The following is a 23,273-nucleotide window of genomic DNA, read 5'->3' on the forward strand; positions in this document are numbered from 1 at the left end:
GACCCTGACTCTAAGAAGGCATTGTGACAGAAGATAAATTGCGGGAAGAAGCAGTATCAAGGTTGGTGTTGTAGAGTGTGCAGGTAAATTGAGTAAGTGGTTTAGTACATGTGAATGAAATGTGATTGCATTGTATTGCAATCATCTTTTATTTGTCTTCCCAGTCTTCAGGTCTAGGCAGATTGTTTATTTGAAGAGAGACATTCCAGTCTATTAATGATTTTTAAATGAAACTGTCATATAGAAAAAGGTTCTAGTATTAGAGGTGAGCAGTCTTTGTGAGATAATACAAGAAAGAAAGAGCAAGGATATTTTTTTCTATACTCATAACACTTTAACGTTACTTATTTTTCCTGCACTTCTCTTGGTCCCACTAGGGCATGTGCTTCATCCACTCCCATTTTGGGCCTCATGGGAACCTCAAAAGTCCAAATTGTGTCATAACAAGCCGCTGGGTCCTCAAGGTGACAGATTATGGCCTACATGAACTTCGTGCTGAAGCAAACAAGAACCTGGAGGAAGAGGAGCCATACCAGTACATGAAGCGTCAGTATACTTCAACTTATAGCTTTACTTGTACTTCCTTAGTGTATTCACCCACAGAGACACACACAAACACACACACACACACAACTATTAAAATGGGACAAAAGAGAAACAAGAGGACACAAAAAGAAAGCCAGTTACAAAAGAGACCTGAAAAAAATAGCTTCCCACACAGAGTGATTGAGGAACAAATTGAACAGAGAAACAGTAAATGCTAGAACTATACACAATTTCAAGAATAAACTGGATGTGGAGAGATACAAAGACGGGTCACTACAAGCATAGATCCCGTCCCGTAAAATACAACCAGGTAAATACAACTAGGTAAATCCATACACACACACTTTTAAAAAGAATACTGAAGAAACAGTAATTAAAGTAATTAAAGAGAAAGAGAATTGGGTCAGAGACACAGTGGATAAAAAAATGCATAGTAGTTTATGGTATTAAAGAAAAACATAATGTAGCTAGGTACCTAAGAGAAAAAGAGGAGAAAGAAATTGCAAAAGAAATTCTGAGAGATACAAGAGGAGGGGCAAGAAATAGACAAATAGAAGTGCATAGAATGGGACTATACTTAAAAAAAAAAAAAAAAAAAAAAAAAAATAGACCACTAAAAATTAAACTAAGATCTCAAATGATAGCAGAAGCACTTTCTAAAACAGCAAAGGTGGGAAAAAGCAAAAATTACAAAAATGTATGGATAAAGAAAGAAATGAGTGATGAGGAAAAACATAAGGAAAATATACTAAGAATTGAAGCAAATGAAAAAACAATAAAAGAACAGAGATTGAAGAGAACGAGTTTTTTATGGAGAGTACTGGACCCGAGGCTGAGAAAATGGTATATATATATATATATATATATATATATATATATATATATATATATATATATATATATATATATAAAGGAAAGATAAAAAAAAAAAAGGTGAAAGGAAAAAATTAAAAATAATGTACACTAAGATGGCATGGTTTCAGGATTAAGGGGGGCCACCCCCAAAAACTCCTTGGGCTCATATCTCGCTTCTGGTTCATCCAATTGCTTTGAAATTTTAATATGTTGTTTGTTGGTATAAAGAAATGCTATTCTGTAAATTTCATGAAATTTTAATGAATGGTAGTGGCTACAAAAAAAAAACGTGTTTTTCTTTTTTTTGTTTCACAAGATTCATTTTTCACTTAATTGCTTTGAAAAAATTATCATAGAAACTTTGTTTATATATCTACATTTTGTTGGATTTGATTTTCAATTTTTTGTTTTGTCTTTGAAGGAATTTTTTTTTTTCGAATTTTTTTTTTAGGTCTCCTGAATCCCGTTTTTTTTTTTTTTTTTTTTTTTGACAAATTGAAAAATCTAATTCCAACAAAAAATTCTATTTTTGTTGAAGTATAAATTGATACCTAACATAAGTTGATCAGAGTTTTTACCGATTTTGTGAAATTATTTGAAGTTCAAAAAACATTTCGAGATATCGGCTTCTAAAGTTTTTTTCGGTTTTTTCCTTTTCCTGCCATGTGTATTCATCTGATTAGCATCAAATTTTCACATATGATTGTGTATATATTGTTGACTTGGAGAATGAAGAGAAACGGGGGGTGACTGCTGTTGTAGCGTGGGTGGGAGTGGTGGCGGAGGAGGAGGTGATAAGCCGGAAGGCGATAACACGCTCTCTCCCCTTCATCTCTGCTAATTTCTTCGCTAATTTCTCCTTGATCTGAAGAGTCTTGATGCCCTTTACTCTTCTTGAAGTTGGATATCCTCGATAACGTAAGCTTACGTTTGTAAGTCATCTTGCAAGACGAATATAAAAGAAATATTACAGGAACGCAGCATTGCGTTATCTGTAATGTCTCCGTATGTACTGGACGTGAGTAGCTAGGATTTACCACACGCATGTGGGGAAGATATGCCATTTGTCGAAATTTATATAAAGAAAAAATTATTTTAATGATAGTTCTACATAGTTATAACCATTGAATGATACCTCATTTTCTAGCGCACGCGTCAAGCTATGACGCAACACCCCGGGTCATTTAAAAATGGCATCTGAGGGGGGGAAAAAATATTTTTCAGAAAAAAAACTTCACCAAGTGATAGTTTCGGGTAGGACTGACATCTTGAGCCGATAAAAGTGAAAAGTGAAATTTTAAAAATATTCGTGAAAAATTCACCGGGGTGGCCCCCCTTAAATGAATTAAACAACTATCTGGAAGAAGAGAAACCAGATATAATGGGAATTGTAGAGACGAAATAAAAAGGCCCGCTACCACCTAATATTGTGGGAAAAGGTTTGTATAATTATTGGATAGAAATAGAAAGGAGAGACAGGGTGGAGTCGTGTTTTTGACAAAAAAAGTTTTAAAGGTGACAAAGATAACAGAAGGAAATAACAATGTGGAGTTGATTATTATAAAAGTTGAAAACGGTGACATGAAAAGTAGAAAATTTGTAGTAATATATGTGCCCCCAAAAACATATTCTTGGACTAAGAGTGACCACTCTAAAATGCTGAAAGACACAAAGCATGCATTAAATTAATTACTAAAAGAAGGAGGAAACATAGTAATCATGGATGACTTTAACTCCAAAGAAATATGTTGGGAAGAGATGACAGAGAAAGGTGGAAAGGACCTTTGGGGAAATATACTATTGGATATGTCCATTGAATATATAATGAGTCAGTGGGTAAAGGAGAATACCAGATATAGAAATAATGAAGAACTGTTGAGACTAGACTTAATATTTACATCAGAGCCTGAAATTATGGATAAAATGGAATACAAGGTACCAATCAGGAACAGTGACCACATATTAATAGAGTTCAAACTAAAAGAGGAAATTGATTTGGAAAGAAGTGAGAAACACAGAAAAGGAAGACTAGTGTACAAAATGGGTTTTGAGAAACTCAGAAAATTCTTTCAGTAAGGGAATTGGAAAAACTTTAATGAAGAAACAAAGATGGGAGAGAAATAGGATATATTTAAAGACATTAGAAAGAAGGAATAGATAAATATGTACCAAAGCAGAAACAGGAAAGGGTGTACAAAAAGGGTATAACAAAAAATGTAATGAGGCAAAAGATAGAAGAGACAAAGCTTGGAAAAGATGGAAAAAAGAAAGAAAAAAAAACAGGCAAGTGGCAAATATATAACAAATTAAGAAATGAATATGTAAAAATATGTAGGGAAGAAAAACAAAACTATGAAAAAGACAGTAGATAAATGTAAGGATCCCCCTAGATTATTCTACAGGTATGTGAATGGTAAATTGATAAATAAACAAGAAATAGTGAAACTGCATCAAGGAAATGAGGAATATATACTGATGGAAGACGTAGAAATGGTGGAGGTTATGAACATTTTTAAGTCGGTATTCACAATAGAAAATGCACATAATTGGGAAGAAGAAGAGGTAGAAAGATCCCCCCCCCATGAAAGAAATGTAACACAAAAAGAAATAAGGGACCAAATGATAAACCTTAATGTCAGAAAATCACACGGTCCAGACAGAATTGCAATTTGGATACTAAAAAAATGTATAGATGAGCTAGCAGACAAGATATATAAAATAATAGATTGTTCACTCAAGGAAGAAAAAGTACCACAAGATTGGAAAAATGCAAATATTGTACCAATATATAAAGGGGGAGATAAGGAAGACCCAACAAACTATAAACCAGTCTCCAGCACAAGCACAATGACTAAAACATGTGAAAAAGTTATCAAAAGTAGATGGATTAAACATCTGGAAGAAAATAAGATACTGAATCCAAAACAATTTGGCTCTAGACTAGGAAGATCATGTGCCACCAACTTGATTTGTTTTTATTCAAAGCTAATAGACATAATACAAGAAAGGAATGGATGGGCAGATTGTGCTTATCTAGATTTACAAAAGGCATTTGATAAAGTACCACACAAATACTAATAAGAAAACTTGAAGGAACAGGAGGTGTACTAGGAAAATAAATGAAATGGATGGATGATTTCTTGAACGGGAGAAAAATTGGGGTGGTAATTAGAGACAAGAACTCAACCTGGGAAGAAATGATAAGTGGAGTCCCACAAGGTTCTGTACTAGCTCCGATAATGTTTGCCATATATATAAATGACATGGATGAAGGTGTTGAATGTTATATGAACTTTGCAGATGACACAAAACTGCTATAGAAAATAAGTACAGAAAAAGACTGAATCACTTCAGAGAGATCTGGACAAAGTCTGGAAATGGAGCCAAAAGTGGGAAGTGAACTTCAACATAAAGAAATGCAGTATAATGGAGTTTGGAAAAAGTAAGAATAGGATATCAGGACAATATAAGATTGGTACTAAAGAAGTAAAAAAAGTTAGCACAGAAAAACAGGGCTGTGGAGTCGGAGTCGGAAGCAATTACGGTCACTGGAGTCAGAGTCAGAGTCGGAAGCAATTATGGTCACTGGAGTCAGAGTCGGAAGCTGTTACGGTGTCACTGGAGTCGGAGTTGGTAAAAATATACCGACTCTGACTCTAGTTAAATTTACACTTTTTAATGCTTTTGTTTAGTCTGTAGATTTATGCAGTGCACACTCCTTATAAGTAGATTATATAAAGAAAAAATAATTTTATAAAATATAATAAATCTCATTGTCTTATCTTCGTGGTCATTCCACTAAGCCCCCAAAACGTTCTTGTGCAACACTGGCTTTCAAATTTATACATAGTGATAAACATCCAAAGTATTACCTGAATAAATTAGATAAACACCTTCATTTTACACCTGTTGACACACAGTCATGGGAGCTGTAATATTCCTGTCAAGTTCCATATGCATCGTTTCCATCACTCCATCAGTTTGGTGGTTTCTCCCACTGCTGTGTTGCCAAACAGTAGGATAATTATGATTTCAACTGTAGACTAACGCAATAATACTATCTCTTCTCTCCTTTCCCCTTCTTTGTCCCCTCTATACTTTTTAACATTGAATTATTGAAATAAGGATATTTAAAGTTGAAAAAATTTTCACATTTCAAACATGTTCAGCTGTATCATGTATTGTACTCATATCGATAAGATCGGTTCCAGAACCAGAGTAATGTTCATTGCAATAATCGCATAGCAGTACCAGTATGTAGTTAAATCAAGAGGTACATTATAGAATCTTTATTTTACTGAATTTTCTTCTTCAAAATCCTTTCAAAAAATCTCTACTTCAGTAATAAAGTATTAATGAAGAGGTCAAAAATAGGAAAGCCACACTATCTTTATTCTATGGTATAAACCAGTTATAATGATATAAGTCTACTCAAGATTGGAGCGTGTGTTGTATAGGCTTTATAAAATATGTAGGCCATAATCAGTTAATTACATGAAGAGGAGTTGGAGTCGGAGTCAGAGTCGGTGGTGCCAAAAATAGAGGAGTCAGAGTCGGTGGTGCCAAAAATAGAGGAGTAGGAATCAGAGGTTTTGTGTTCCGACTCCACAGCCCTGCAGAAAAAGACCTAGGAGTAATTATTAGCAAAGACATGTCGCCAGATAAGCATATAAACAAAATAATTGGAGAAACCTACAATTTACCAAGAAAAGTAAAGGTGGTCTTTAACTAAATGGATGAGGAAACGGTCAAGAAAATATTAGTCACACTAATAAGACCAAGATTGGAATATGCTGCAACACGATGGACACCCAACACAAAAAAGAGTATGAAGAAATTAGAAAGAATCCAAAGAGCAATGACAAATATGGCACCAACACTTTCAGAATTAACATACGAACAAAGATTGTCTAAACTGGAAATAACACTCCTGGAACAAAGAAGAAAAAGAGATGTACTGGTCATTTACAGAATCATGAAAGGTATGGAAGTCCTTGATAGAAAAGATTTATTAAAGTGGGACAGAAGAAAAACAAGAGGACACAAAAAGAAACTCAAAATGATAGCTGTAGAAAAGATCTTAAAAAATATATATATATATATATATATATATATATATATATATGTGTATACATTACCACACAGAGTGATAGATGTCTGGAATAAATTGGACAAAAAAAATGGTATATGCAAAACCATACAAGAATTTAAGAACAAACTAGGTGCTGAGAGATACAAAGACGGGTTACTAATAGCATAGCTCCCTTCCTGTATGATACAGCTAGGTAAAAACAACTAGGTAAATACACAAAATACAACTAGGTAAATACATGCACACACACACACACACACACACAAGAAAGAAAAATGAGAGTAGTGATAAGAGATCAGCACTCAAAATGGAATGAAGTAATAAGCGGTGTCCCGCAGGGAACAGTTCTGGCCCCAATAATGTTTGCTATATATATTAATGATATGGATGAAGGAATTGAAAGCTATATGAGCTTCTTTGCAGATGATGCAAAACTGCTGAAAAGAGTGAAAACTGAAGAGGATTGTGAATCACTACAGAGAGATCTAAATAAAGTACAGGAATGGAGTAGGAAGTGGGAGATGGAGTTCAATACAAAAAAGTGTAGTATAATGGAATTTGGAAAAAGCAAAAACAGAATAACAGGATCATATAATTTGGGAGAAGAAGGAATAAAAAAAGTAAAAAATGAGAAGGACCTGGGAGTCATTGTTATGAATAATATGTCACCTGAGAAACATATAAATAAGATTTTTGGAGAAACTTATAATTTAATAAGAACAATCAAAGTGGCATTTACATACCTGGATGAAGAAATGGTGAGGAAAATCCTAATCACCCTGATAAGACCAAGATTGGAATATGCAGCAACGATATGGTCACCAAGTACAAAAAAAAATGTATAAAAAAACTTGAAAGAATACAAAGAGCAATTACAAAATTGGCACCAACACTCTCAAAACTATCATATGAAGAGAGACTACAAAAACTTGAACTACAGACACTAGAGCAAAGAAGAGAGAGAGGAGATTTGATAGCTATTTACAGAATCATGAAAGGCATAGAAATTACTGATGGAGAGAATCTGATAAAATGGGATGACAGAAATACAAGAGGACACAGAAAGAAAATAAAAAAAGACAGCTATAGAAGAGATTTGAAAAAGAACAGCTTTCCTCACAGAGTAATAGACAGTTGGAACAAGTTAGATGAGAAAGTGGTGTGTGCAAAAACAATACATGAATTTAAAAATAGTTTAGATAAAATGAGATATGAAGACAGGACCCCACGAGCATAGCTCCCCTTCCCGTAAAATACAACTAGGTAAATACACACACACACTTCAACGAACTGACGGCATAGAAGACGTTCTGAAGAAAATTGAAGTTTCGTGGATCCCAAAGCAAAGAGAAGTGCCTATTGTATTTGCAGGGTGGGGGGAAAATTGCTCGTGGGGTAGTGGGAAAGTAGGGAAAGAGGAGAAGGGGAGGGATTGCTGGGGAAATGGAAGGAAATGAGGAAGGAGTAGACTTGGTCCAGGCAGACAGGCGAAAGGTAAACAAACGGCCCCCCAATCAGCTGAGCGATGATGAAATGTCTAATAAAAATGTAAAGATTAGAAGTATAGATAAGAGCAATACAGTAGAAAGTGATGAGAATATTTTCCAGGGATTTAAAGAGGGTGGGGGCGACACAACCCCCCCCCCCCCAACTGACAAGACTAGAAGAGAAGGTCGATAAGATGATCGAGGACTTGGAGCGTAGGTTCGGTCATGTTAACAACATTCTACAAAGGGTTGAAAAATTGGAAGAACTAGAGAAGGCGAACAAAAACTTAACTGATGAAATAGAAAACCTGAAAAGACAGTTAAAAGAAGTAAAGGTGGAGAATGAGGAATTGAAGAGGAATAGTAAAGAAAACAGAGAGGGATGGAAGTCGATAGAAGAAAACAGTAAAGTTGCATTTACTGATATAATTAAACAGCAAATGAGAGAACAAACTGAAGACTCAGTTATTAAAGTGATGAGACAGAAGGAGAATATAGTAAGAGACTTAGCTGACAAAAAGAAATGTATAATTATATTAGGAATGGAAGAGAAACATAACCCAGATAAAGAACCAATGAGGAAAATGAAAAAGTAAGCAGTTTACTAAAATTAGTTCAGGAAGATGAACCAGAAATTATGAAGGAAATTGAGGAAAAATTCAGGCTCGGAAAGTATAGTACAGATAAGACCAGACCAATTAAGATTAAATTCAGGTCACAAACGACGGCAGAGAATATCTTATCCAAAACAGGGAAACTAGCAACAAGTGAACAATATAAAAAGGTATGGATAAAAAGGGAAATGAATAAAGAGGAAAGAGAGGAAGAAAAGCAGAAAAGACTTGAAGCTAAGAAAAAAAACGAGAGCAGAATGGAGTCAGAGAAAGAGAGATTCTATTGGAGAGTAGTGAATATGAAACTAAGGCAGTTCGACATACAAGAGAAAAACAAAAGGGAAACAGAGAACACAATGGAAGTGACAGAAAACTAAGAGTGTCTTACACAAATATAGATGGATTAATAACAGGATTGAATGAGCTAAATGATTATTTGAAAGAAAAAGAACCGGACATAATGGGAATTGTAGAAACAAAATTAAAAGGCCCACTACCACCGAACAGTGTAGGACATGATGCATATAATTATTGGATTAAAAACAGAGAGAAAAAGCAAGGGGGTGGAGTTATGTTTCTGACTAAGAAGGATATAAACGTGAAGGGTGTCATATATGGAAAGAATACAGTAGAGATGATTATGATAGAAGTGAAAGACAGAGATAAGAGGAGCAGAAAATTTGTGATAAATTATGTGCCTCCGAAAACAGCCTCATGGGAGGAGAGTGAACATAAAAGTATGTTGAGGACACAAAGATAACATTAAATAAAATAATGAAAGATGGAGGAAGAATAGTTATAATGGGCGACTTTAATTGCAAAGAAATCTGCTGGGAAGAAATGACAGTAAAGGGTGGAGACGGCTCATGGGGAAACGCTCTACTTGAGATGATTACTGACCATACAATGACACAATGGATACAGGAGAACACCAGGTATAGAGATGAAGAAGAACCATCGAGACTAGACTTAATAATTACATCTGAACCTAGAATAGTGGACAAGATTGAATATAAAACACCAATAAGTAAAAGTGACCACATATTGATTGAACTGGAACTTAATGAAGAAAAATATATGAAAAGAAATAAGCAATATAGAAAAGGAAGAATGATGTATGAAAAAACAAACTTTGATAAAATAAGAGAATTCTTTCAACAAGAAAACTGGGAAGAAATATACAAAGAAGAAACAACAGTGGAAGAGAAATGGAATATTTTGACAAAAATGTACAAAAAAGGAGTGGAAAAGTATGTCCCAAGACAAAAACAAGAAAAAGAATATGTAAAATGCTGGTACAACAAAAGTTGTAGGGAGTTAAAAGACAAAAGAGACAAAGCCTGGACCAGATTGAAAAAAGACAGAAGACCTGAAAAATGGAAAATATATACCGGTTATAGAAATGAATATGTACAAACGTGCAGAGAGGAAAAGAGAAAATATGAAAAAGATGTCATAGAAAAGTGTAAAGATCAACCAAAACTATTCTACAGATTTGTAAACAATAAACTGAAAAACAAACAAGACTTGGAGAAATTAAGACAAGAGGGAGTTGAATACACTGAGGAAATGGAAATGGCAGAAATTATGAACAAACATTTTAAATCAGTGTTTACAAGGGAGAACATACAACCTGAAAAGATTGAATGGAAAGAGAAAGTCCCCCCTATGGAAGAAATAGAAGTAACAAAGAATGAAATATTGACACACTTGAGTAATCTTGATGTCAGAAAATCACATGGACCAGATGATATAGCAAACTGGATTCTGAAAGAATGCAGGAATGAACTGGCAGACAAAATACATAGCATACTAAACAGTTCCTTGAAAGAAGGAAAAGTTCCAGAAGATTGGAAAAAAGCAAATATAGTACCTATATATAAAGGAGGAAATAAAGAAGAACCTACAAACTATAGACCAGTCTCTCTAACAAGTACAATAGCAAAAATTTGTGAAAGAATTATCAAAAGTAGATGGGTAAAATATTTAGAAAAAAACAAAGTGTTAAATTAAATCCAAGGCAATTTGGATTCAGACAAGAACGATCATGCGTCACCAATTTAATATGTTTCTATTCAAGGCTAATAGATATAATACAAGAAAGAGATGGATGGGTGGACTGTGCATTTCTAGACCTAAAGAAAGCTTTTGACAAAGTACCACATAAGAAGTTGCTTAAGAAATTAGAAACTGAAGGAGGAATACAGGGCGAACTACTAAATTGGATGGAAGACTTTTTGCAAGAAAGAAAAATGAGAGTAGTGATAAGAAACCAGCACTCAAAATGGGATGAAGTAATAAGCGGTGTTCCGCAGGGAACAGTTCTGGCCCCAATAATGTTTGCTATATATATTAATGATATGGATGAAGGAATTGAAATCTATATGAGTTTCTTTGTAGATGATGCAAAACTACTGAAAAGAGTGAAAACTGAAGAAGATTGTGAATCACTACAGAGAGATCTAAATATAGTACAGGAATGGAGTAGGAAGTGGGAGATGGAGTTCAATACAAAAAAGTGTAGTATAATGGAATTTGGAAAAAGCAAAAACAGAATAACAGGAGCATATAAATTAGGAGAAGGAATAAAAAAAGTAGAAAATGAGAAGGACCTGGGAGTCATTGTTATGAATAATATGTCACCTGAGAAACATATAAATAAGAACAGCTTTCCTCACAGAGTAATAAACAGTTGGAACAAGTTAGATGAGAAAGTGGTGTGTGCAAAAACAATACATGAATTTAAGAATAGTTTAGATAAAATGAGATATGAAGACGGGACCCCACGAGCATAGCTCCCCTTCCCGTAAAATACAACTAGGTAAATACACACGACCCGAGGTATCACTGTGCCTTGGGTCATTACTCTGACTCTCGTGGGCGGGGAGTTGGGGGTGTGTGTGTGTGCAAGGTCATAGCATTACCCATAGATCGGACCTACGAGCTCTGAGCTTTCTTCCAGGAGGGAAATAGCTGTCGATCACGAGTCCAACACGTGATCCAAAGACCAAGTGAATACACACACACAGAGTAATAGACAGTTGGAACAAGTTAGATGAGAAAGTGGTGTGTGCAAAAACACTGCATGATTTTAAAAATAGTTTAGATAAAACGAGATATGAAAACAGGACACCACAAGCATAGCTCCCCTTCCCGTAAAATACAACTAGGTAAAACTAGGTAAATACACAATAGAAAGGAGAAACAGGGTGGAGTCATGTTTTTGACTAAGAAAGGCTTAAATGTGACAAAGATAACAGAAGGAAAAAAATAATGTGGAATTGATTATGATTGAAGTTGAAAACAGTGGTATGAAAAGTAGAATTTTTTTAGTAATTTATGTGCCCTCAAAAACACAGTCTTGGACAGAGAGTGATCATTCCAAAATGTTGCAAGACACAAAGAATGCATTAGCTGAATTACTGGAAGGAGGAAATGTAGTTATTATGGGTGACTTTAACTCAAAAGATATATGTGGCAAAGAAATGACATTGAAAGGTGGAGAAGACCTTTGGGGTAATATACTAATGGATATATGACCATTGAATACACAATGACTCAATGGGTAAAGGAAAATACCAGATATAGAAACAATGAAGAACTGTCAAGACTAGATTTAGTATTTACGTCAGAGCCTGAAATTGTGGATAAAATGGAACACAAGACACCAATTGGGAAAAGTGACCTTATACTAATTGAATTCAAACTAAAAGAACTAATTGATTTGAAAAGAAATGAGAAACATAGAAAAGGAAGACTAATGTACAACAAAACAGATTTTAAGAAACTCAGAAAAATCTTTCAGAATGTAAATTGGGAAAATTTCTCAAATGAAGAAATAAAGATTGAAGAGAAATGGAACATATTGAAAGAAATTTTTAATAAGGGAATAGATAAATATACACCAAAGCAGAAGAAAGAAGGAGTGTACATTAAGTGCTGGTACAACAAAAAATGTAATGAGGCAAAAGATATAAGAAACAAAGCTTGGAAAAGATGAAAAAAGAAAGAAAAGAGAAACTATGAAGACATAATAGACAAATGCAAGGACCAACCTAAACTATTCTACAGGTATCTGAATGGTAAACTAAAAGATAAACAAGAAATAGTAAAATTGCATCAAGGGAATAATGAATATATAGAAGATGTAGAAATGGCTGAAACTATGAACAAACATTTCAAATCCGTATTCACAATTGAAAATACATAAAATTAGGTGGAAGGATATAGAGAAAGATCATCCCCAATGAAAGAAATAACTGTGACACAAAAGGAAATAATGGACCAAATAAAAAAACCTTGATGTCAGAAAATCACTCAGTCCAGATGGAATTGCAAATTGGATATTAAAAGAATGTATAGATGAACTAATGGACAAAATATATAAGAATTGATTACTCACTCGAAGAACGAAAGGCACCACAGGATTGGAAAAATACAAATATTGTAGCAATATATAAAGGAGGGGATGAGGAAAATCCAACTAACTATAGACTGATCTCCCTTACAATCACAATAGCAAAAATATGTAAAAAAGTTATCAAAAGTAAATGGATTAAACATCTAGAAGAAAATAATGTCCTGAATCCAAAACAATTTGGATTTAGATGAGGAAGATCACGTGCCACTAACTTCACTTGCTTTTACTTGAGGCTAATAGAAATACACTCCTCCCTCTATTTATGAACTAGTTACATTCTTGAAAAACCGTTTGTATATCGAATATACTTAAATCAAGCACTTTTTTGCTTCTCCCAACTGCATCACAAAATGAAAGTTATATCGGTTCCTGAACCGATCAAGCCACCCCTTACTAGCAGTAAGTGCTGGCTGAGGATTCCCATCACCACCACCACCACTAGGTCCTGGTGCAAAAGCTTCCTGAGTAGCAAGGTCTTCATACAAAGAGAGAGCCTTTTCTTGGAGACTTTGGTTGGTCATGGGAGAATCCTTGCGGTTGCACATGTTGTCTACCCACAAAGATAAGAGACGTTCTATCTCCTCCATAATCAAGGGACAGTATTTTGTAACTCGTTTAGCACTTATAGGTGTCACACTTTTAGCACTGTTCATGATTTTGTCCTTATCTTTCTTAATAGTCACTACAGTTGTAGTAGCCAAGCCAAACAAATTTGCCATGTCCTTCACTCTCATTCCTTCGTCACTTTTTTAGCACAAACAACTTAGTATCTAGAGATATTGCTTTCCTAGCCCTCTTAGGCTTCTCACCATCCTTGATAGGGCTTCCTGGATGCTTAGGAGGCATAATGTCACTTGAAATAATGCTAATAATCCACAATTAACCGAGACCAAGTAGACCAAGCAGTACACGGCGTTTTGAAAACAATAACAGACTTACGTATCTAGTTTCACTTTTATTTTTTTTTTTTTTACCTGGACATATGGCAGTTTTTTTTCTAATATTTATGATGTAAAAATAATTTTCTTTTTTATATTTATGATTTAAGAATAAAGCAATTTTTTCAACAGGATTTTATTCGTTATGGTGAATTTTTGATTTACATTTTGATTTTTGGGACAATTTTTTTGTTTTGTTCGTTTTAGCGAAAATTCATATATATGGAGCGTTCTTAAATCAAGGAAGGAGTGTAATGCAAAAAAGGGACAGATGGATGGATTGTGCTTTCCTAGATCTACATAAAGCATTTGATAAAGTACCACACAAAAGCTACTAAGAAAAATTGAAACAATAGGTGGTGTACAAGGAAAGTTATAGTATTGGATGGAAGATATATTGAATGGGAGAAAAATGAGGGTGGTACTTAGAGACAAAAACTTGACCTAGGAGGAAATGATAAGTGGAGTCCTACAAGGTTCTATATTGAATCTGATAATATTTGCCATAAATATAAATGACATGGATGAAGGTGTGGAATGTTATATGAATTTCTGTGCAGATGATACAAAACTACAAAATTAAGTACAGAGGAAGACTGTGAATCACTACAGAAAGAGCTGGATAAAGTCTGGGAATGGAGTCAAAAGTGGAAAGTAAACTTCAACATCAAGAAATGTAGTATAATAGAGTTTGGAAAAAGTAAAAATTAAATGTCAGGGCAATAGAAAATTGGTACAGAGGGAGTTAAAAAAGTTAGATTGGAAAGGGACCTAGGAGTAGTTATCAGCAAAGACATGTCACCAGACAAGCATATCAACAAAACAGAGAAACCTTCAATTTACTAAGATCAATGAAAGTGGCCTTTGACTACTTGGATGAGGAAATGGTGAAGAAAATATTAGTTACACTAATAAGACCAAGATTGGAGTACACTGCAGCACTATGGATACTCAGTACTAAAAAGAACATAAAGAAATTAGAATTCAAAGAGCAATGACAAAGATGGCACCAACTCTCTCTAAATTGACATACGAACAAAGATTGTCCAAACTGGAACTACCAACCCTGGAACAAAGAAGAGAAAGAGGAGATCTACTGACCATTTACAGAATTATGAAAGGAATGGAAGTCCTCGACAGAGATGATTTATTAAAGTGGGATAAGAGAAAAACAAGAGGACATGAAAAGAAACTCAAAAAGGATAGTTATAGAAGAGATCTGAAAAAGAATAGTTTCCCACACAGAGTGGTGGATATCTGGAACAAATTGGATGAGGCAACAGTGTGTGCAAAAACTATACAAAAATTTAAGAACAAACTTGATGCTGAAAGATACAAAGATGGGTCATTATGAACATAGCTCCCTTCCCATATAATACAACTAGGTAAATACAACTAGGTATACACACACACACACACATCTCACTTGAGCTCTATTGGCTGCCGAAGAAGTTGAAACATCTTAATAGTGCAAGGAAAACAAGAGGCCTAGTTTGTATTGAATGGGAGGGGGAGCAATTGTTGTTACCCAAAATGATTCCTCTGCAGTGTTAGTTTGATTTAATAAGAGAAAATGCAGGAAAATAAAAATGATGATTTTGAGACGAATGTTAACTCAAAAGCAGAGCCATCTAGGGGCGACATGTCAAAGTACAATGTAAAGAGAGGACTTGAAACACCAGCAAGATTTAAACTGTATAATGAAGCCTCCTCTTCTGGTTTTGGTAAGTACAAAAGAAAAAATTTGAGTTGAATCTTAGACATGAAAAGGGAAATGAGTAATATGAGAAAATGGTGGGCACACGAAACATTGAACCAAGAAAGGAGATTGTAGAATTAATAGAATGCTTAACCCAAGCTAGCAATGAGATATCCAATCTGAAGAAACCAAACTCTGAACTTAGAAATGAATTCAAGATAATAAAAATTATATAAAAGAAGTTAAATGTGAAAATGAAGAATGGGGATTAATGATATTATTAAGAATGAGAACTTAAAGAAAGATATAAAATAACGAAAAAACAAGAAATGACTGAAAGAACTAAAGAAAACTTAGGTGAGGAAAGTATGCAAAAGATTATGAAATGGAATGAAGACAGAAAATGAAGAAATTGCCTTTAAAGAAATAGTACAACAACAGATGTAGGAAAATGCAAAAGATACAATCATTCAAGTAATTAAAGAAAAGGCAAATTAGGTTAGAGATGCAGTGGACAAAAAAAATATATTGTGGTATATGGATAAAGGGGAAAATATGGTCTGGTGAAGTACATGAAAGAAAAAACAGAAAAAGAAATAGCAATATCAGTTCTAAAAAAAATACAAGATGGTGACCTGGAAGTAGAGAAAGATATAGAAGTATATAGAATGGGACAATATTTTAAGGAAAGAAATTGATATTAAAGATAAAACTAAAATTGCAAATGGTAGAAGACATATTAGAAAAAACAATAAGTTGGCAAAGAGTGAACACTACAACAAGAAATGGATAAAAAGAAAAATGAGTATTGAGGAAATAGAAAAAGAGAAAATACTAAAAGGTGAAGCTAAGGATAAAAACGTGAAGAGAATGGAGACTGAAAGCAAGGAGTTCTATTGGAGGGTCATAGACATAAAGATGAAAAAATGATACATCAGAGTGGGTGAAACAGAAAGAGAAAACAAGATGGAAAATGAAAAAAATTAAAAGTGGCCTATACTAACATTGACGGATTAATCTCAGGATTGAATGAACTAAATGATTACCTGTGAGATGAAAAACCAGACATAATGGGAATTGTGGAGATGAAATTAAGGGGTCAATAAGACCTAATAGTGTTGGACATGGGTTATACAATTATTGGATTAAAAACAGAAACAAGAAACAGGGAGGAGGAATCATGTTCTTGGCCTAGAAAAACTTGAATGTGACGAATGTTAATAAGGGTAAAAACAATGTAGAAACAATCATGATAAAAATCAAAGAGACATGGAAAATAGAAAGTTTGTGGTGATTTATGTGCCCCCAAAAATGGGCTCTTGGAAAGAGAATGAGCATTCAAAAATGTTAGAAGACAAAAACAGGAAAGGGTATATATAAAATCCTGGTATAATAAGTGCAGTGAGGCAAAAGACAGAAGAGAAGCCTGGAAAAGATGAAAAAATAAAAAATAAAAAATCTGAGAAATGGAAAATATACACCAAATCTGTATTCACCAAAGAGGAAAAAATCTACAAAATTGTGATCAAAGAATTGAAGTAAGATATCCTCCAATGAAAAAATTAAATATTACTCAGAATGAAATAAGGAATCAAATATTAAAGCTTGATATTAACAAGTCACATGGCCTGGATGGAGTTGCAAACTAGATACTAAAAGAATGTATAGATGAACAGGAAAAATATACAAAATAATTGAATGTTCACACAAAGAAGGAAAACTACCAGGAGACTGGAAAAATTCCAATATAGTGCCAATATATAAGTGGGGAAATAAGGAAGACCCAACAAATTATAGACCGGTGTCCCTAATGAGTACATACATATACCAAGGCTTTTTCCCCCTTACAAGGGAGGTAGCCAAAAAGGAAAAGGCATAAATCATTCCCACCCATTCCATCCCCTAATACACTCTACACCCCTCCACCCTCCCTCTTATCTTAGCACCCCCTGGATGACGGGTCATCCCTGCACCTTGTCCACTGCCCTGGGTCAGAAGCAGTGTCACAAGACACAGCACATCCACAGCAAGGCTGCTTCATTAAATCGGCGACCCCCCTCTCCGTCCCCCCATGCAGGAAAGGAGAAGACGGGGAGAAATCCCTTCGGGCTGCGTCAAATTTTGCTCACACATACTACCTCCCCCACCCATTCCACCTCACGCATCACAACATCATCCATATACAACCATTCTCCATTCACCCCTGTCTTCTGTCCTCTCCCGTCCTTCCTCAAAGCCCACCATCATTCCCTCCACATCTGCCTTCCATACCTCTTTTACTAGTCTTTCTTCACTCATTCTTTCCATGTGTCCAAACCATCCTAATACTCTTTCATCAACCCTATCTCCCAACTCTCTCCTCCTCACCTCATTTCTCACTCCATCTAGCCTAGTAACCCCCATCATACTTCTCAGACACCTCATCTCAAACACTCACCGAACTAACATATGAGCAAAGACTATCCAAATTGAACCTACCAACTCTGGAACAAAGAAGAGAAAGAGGAGATTTGCTAACTATCTACAGAATAATGAAAGGAATGGAAGTTTTAGACAGGAACCACCTATTAGTGTGGGAAAACGGTAAAACAAGAGGACACAGAAAAAAATTGAAAAAGGATAGTTATAGAAAAAACTTGAAAAGGAACAGTTTCCCACACAGAGCGATAAATACATGGAACAAATTAGACAACAAAACAGTATGTGCTAACACTATACAAGATTCTGAGATAAAACTTGATGCAGAGAGATACAAAGACAGGTCACCATGAGCATAGCTCCCCTCCTGTATATTACAACTAGGTAAATACAACTAGGTAAATAAATACATTCAAACTCCTTCTCTCTTCCTCTCTTATGTTCCATGTTTCTGCCCCATACAGTGCTGTTGGCACAATCACTCTTTCATACAGTCTCCTCTTAGCATCCATTCCCAAATGTCTATTCCTCATTACACTTTTTAATCCACCAAGGCATTTACTCGTTTCTCTCAATCTACATTCTACCTCCACCTCCACTCCACCTTTTCCTGCCACATTTGCACCCAAGTATCTAAAACTATCCACTTCCTCCAGTCACTCTCCCTTAATGCTCACTTCCAGTCTGCTGCCACTTTCATCCCTTGTACATCTCATCTCCTTACTTTTGCCCACATTTATCTTCAGCTTTCTTCTATCACACACTCTCCCAAACTCTGTCACCAACTTCCTCAATCCCTCCTCCGATCCTGCCACAAGCGCAGTGTCGTCCGCAAACAACAGCTGGCTCACCTCCCACTTTTCTCCATTTTCTCTAACCGTCTCCAATCCCTGATCCACCACCCTTGCATTTACCTCTCACACTACCCATCCATGTACAAGTTGAACAGCCAGGGTGACATAACGCATCCCTGACGAAGTCCCACCTTTGCCTCAAACCACTCACTCTCTCCATTTCTAATCCTGACACAAGCTCTACTACTCTCATAAAAACTCTACATAAAAAAAAAAAAAAAAAAAAAAAAAAAAAACAAAAAAAAAAAAAACAACTAACAAAACTACTACTAAACTACTAAAAAAAAACTATACAGGCACTCCTCCAGTCCTCCGGCACTCTATCCTCTCTCCAGCAAACATTAAATAACCTCACCAGCCAGCCCACCATCACTATACCTCCTTTTTTTAGACATTGAGTATAGTAGTTAAAATTTGTGAGAGAATCATCAAAGATAGATGGACAAAATTCCTGGAGAGAATAATATATTGAACCTGAGGCAATTTGGATTGAGACAGGAAAGATCATGTACCACTAATTTGATTTGTTTCTACTCAAGATTGATAGATATATTACAAGAAAGGGATGGCTGGGCAGACTGTGCCTTCCTGGACCTACAAAAGGCATTTGATAAGGTACCACAAAGAAAATTGCTATATAAGCTGGAAAGAATAGGAGGCATACATGGAAAACTATTGAATTGGATGGAGGACTTCCTACATGGAAGAAAAATGAGGGTAGTGCTCAGAGTCAAATATTCAAAATGGGAAGAAACGAGTAGTGGCGTCCCACAGGGTCAGTACTAGCTCCGATAATGTTTGCTATATATAAATTATTGCCATTATATGTATCATTAATTGCTATCTTCTAAAACATCTCTTTATTTTTTCTAAGTTCTCTGCCAAGCTCTTACCCCATTTTAAATCTGCCCTCCTCTCTGCCTCTCTGATCTTGTATTTTGTTTTTCTGTACTTGTTCTTCTCATATGCTTTCCTTGTTTATCTTTGCAACCAATCCTGATACACTCACTTCTCTTCCACTACCATTTTCACCTCGTTATCCCATGAATCACTACCACTACTTCTGTCCCTTCCATCTTCCTCGTCCACAGAAACAAATTGCCCCATATACAACCATTACACAGAAGACACAGATCACCTCATCTTATATTGTCCATATGTAGAAAGTACAATATTTCTTCCTTTGAGTGACTTGTAAGCCAGTCTAGTGGCAGTTGCCTCTTACATAGTTACTCTGGGTCTCCTGCATGGGGAGTGGAATGATTGATTGTAATTAATATATTTTTCCATAACTGTTGCAGCAGCTCTTTTAATTTATATTTTTTATTTTTGTTTAATTTTACTCTCATTCTGAACAGAGCAGCTATGGAGAGCTCCTGAACTTCAGCGGGCAGGCAATGCAGAGCCGGGCACTGAGAAGGGAGACGTATATGCTTTTGGAATTATACTGCATGAAATCATAGGGCGCCTGGGACCTTTTGGTATCAATGCTGAAAATGATCCACCAGAACTTGAAGGTAATAACATTTTGTTCTTTTTTCATATCATTCATTAATAGTTATAATGATGATTGTTGTTGCATTATGTTTCAATGTTTGTAAACTTGTAGTCTCACATTGGTTGACAATGGTTCTCTGGCCCTCCCATAAGCCTCTATGGAAGAAACTTTGAACTATTGACTCTGTTGTAATAGTCAATCCATTGACCCAGTTCTCTCCTGCAGGAGATCCATAGCTCTCAGGTAACTGGCAGCTGCCACTGGAGGGGGTCATAAGTCACTTAAGAAAGAAATATTGTATTGTGTGGGTATGGGTAGGGTGGAGCAGTGTAAAATGAGATATTCAGTTTTCTTTGTGATGATGGCACATGGGGCAGTCTGTTACTGTAGCCAGGCATATTCTGTGTTAGTTTTATGTAAGTGCTAGGTGGTAACATGAACAAGGTTGTGCTAGTGTAGTTCTTACTTCTTCTGGGAGATATTTTTCTGTGGGGTTGTCTAGAGGAATTTAATGGAATAGGAAGATTGGTGGGTGGCTAGGTGAGCTTGTTTTATAATGAGAGTGTGAATGTATGTACCATATATAGTATATAGGGTTAGAGTTTTCCTTATGGGGTCCCATCTTTTTGACTTCAGATATCTAACTTTACTTTGATTTTGTTCATGTTCAATCAGTCAAATATTGGCTTGAGTTTCACTAAGTGGAAAATTCACAGCCCCACTGAGGCTGGCAGTGGTCCTTGGAACCTCCCACAGATCTCTCTAGGAAGAAACTTTGGACTGTTGTTTGTGTTGTGTCATTGTGGGACTCTTTCTGTGTCACCAGCTGAAAACTGTAAGGAAAGGAAAGAAGTCAATAGCTGTCATTTCTCCATGTATGAATAAGTGTAAGAAATACAGCTGAAGTTGATAGAGAGAAATCCTGGATCTAGTCCAGAGACCAAGTACTAGTTTGTCAGGGCTGCACCTCTTAATAGAAGTGAGGGGGTTGATGGGTTTTGAAAATAGGAAACCTTTTATAGTCCCTTTATGTTATTGGCTTAGATTATATGTTCATTCAACTTGTTCCATAAGTCTTTTTTTTCCACTGCGTTGATCCTTTATCCCATATCAGTAAAACCTCTGTGCCCATTTTTTCTAATTCTCTGATGTAAATATCATTATCATGTCTACCTTTTTCTCTTTGTTCCTCCAGTGTGGAAAGTTCCAGTCTTTTTCAATCTTTCCTTATATATTTTGTTGTTTAGACTTAGGAACATCATTGTTGCTGCCCTTTGTATACCATTTTTCTCTTATCTCATTTTAGGTGTGGTGACCACACCACCATTGCATATTCTAGTGTGAGATGAATCAGACTTTCAATTATTTTCTTTATCATGTTCTATGAGTACTTGGGGTCATATATGGCAGGGAAAGGAGTAGTTGGAGTGGAGGTAAACTGTAGGGTAAAGGAAGCCAGTAAATATCTTGGGGATTTAAAAGTTTCATGTGAAATAGGCATCTGGGAATGGATGTGGAGAGATTATATGAAGGATGATTGTGCCTATGACACTGTATGGGGTGGAGACAGAATTCAAGAGAAGCAGAAATGAGAAGTTTAAATGTGTTTGAGGTGAAGTGTATTTACCTAGTTGTATTTACCTAGTTGTAATATATGGGAAGGGAGCTATGCTCGTGGTGACCTGTCTTTGTATCTCTCCGTATCAAGTTTTATCTTAAAATCTTGTATAGTGTTTGCACATACTGTTTCATTGTCTAATTTGTTCCATGTATTTATTGCTTTGTGTGGGAAGCTGTTCCTTTTCAAGTTTCTTCTATAACTGTCCTTTTTCAGGTTTTTCCGTGTCCTCTTGTTTTACTGTTGTCCCACACTAACAAGTCATTCCTGTCTAAAATTTCCATTCCTTTCATTATTCTGTAGATAGTCAGCAAACCTCCTCTTTCTCTTCTCTGTTCCAAAGTTGGTAGATTCAGTTTGGACAGTCTTTGCTCGTATGGTAGTTCGGCAAGAGTTGGTGCTAGTTTGGTTGTCACTCTTTGTATTCTTTCTAGTTTCTTAATATTCTTTATGGTACTGGGTGTCCAAAGTGATGCTGTGTACTCAAGTTTTGGTCTTATTAGTGTAGTTAGTATTTTCTTGATCATTTCTTCATCCAAATAAACAAATGCCACTTTGATTGACCTCAATAAATTGTAGGTTTCTCCGAATATTCTATTTATATGCTTATCTGGTTTCATGTCCTTTCCAATCATCACTCCAAGATCTTTTTCTGAGTTTGCTTTTTTTACTTTTTCTTCCCCAGTTCTGTAATCTTTTGACATTCTGTTTTTACTCTTTCCAAATTTCATTATAATACATTTCTTTATATTAAATTTTACTTCCCACTTTTGAGTCCAATTCCAGATCGTGTCCAAATCTTGTTGCAATGAGTTGCAGTCGTCTTCTGTTTTTACCTTCTTTAGTAATTTTGTGTCATCTGCAAAGAAATTCACATAGCACTCCACACCTTCATTCATGTCATTAATGTATACGGCGAACATGATCGGGGCTAGTACTGATCTTTGCGGGACATAGCTTTTTACTTCTTCCCACGTTTGGTGTGGGCTACAAAGTTAGAGTGAGAAAGAAGATGAGGAGGAGAGCAAGGATAGACAGAGCAGGCTGGTAGGGTTGCTGAAAGATTATTGGGATGGTTTGGGCACATGGAAAGAGTGAGTGAAGAAAGATTAGCAAGAAGTGTGGAAAGCGGATGTGGGTGGAGTAAAGTTAAGGGGACAACCAAGGATAAGGTAGATGGATGGGGTGAAAGGGGCTTTGAGCAAGAGGGAAATGTCAGTTGAGCAGGGAAGGG

At 35.6% G+C, this 23,273-nt stretch overlaps 1 protein-coding gene across 6 annotated transcripts in view; it reads left to right on the forward strand.

Annotated features, from left to right (window-relative positions):
- The window catches only part of LOC143030942 (receptor-type guanylate cyclase Gyc76C-like), a 236,981-nt gene that overhangs the window by 151,991 nt on the left and 61,717 nt on the right, over positions 1–23,273 (forward strand). For all 6 annotated transcript variants that reach the window (XM_076194229.1, XM_076194230.1, XM_076194228.1 and 3 more), the window contains 2 exons: positions 378–546; positions 20,282–20,440. In XM_076194229.1, coding sequence (XP_076050344.1) covers positions 378–546; positions 20,282–20,440 — 328 coding nt within the window. The remainder of the gene's footprint in view (positions 1–377; positions 547–20,281; positions 20,441–23,273) is intronic.

Source organism: Oratosquilla oratoria, chromosome 12 (assembly GCF_046742065.1).
Source record: "Oratosquilla oratoria isolate Oo_2021 chromosome 12, ASM4674206v1, whole genome shotgun sequence".
NCBI lineage: Eukaryota > Metazoa > Arthropoda > Malacostraca > Stomatopoda > Squillidae > Oratosquilla > Oratosquilla oratoria.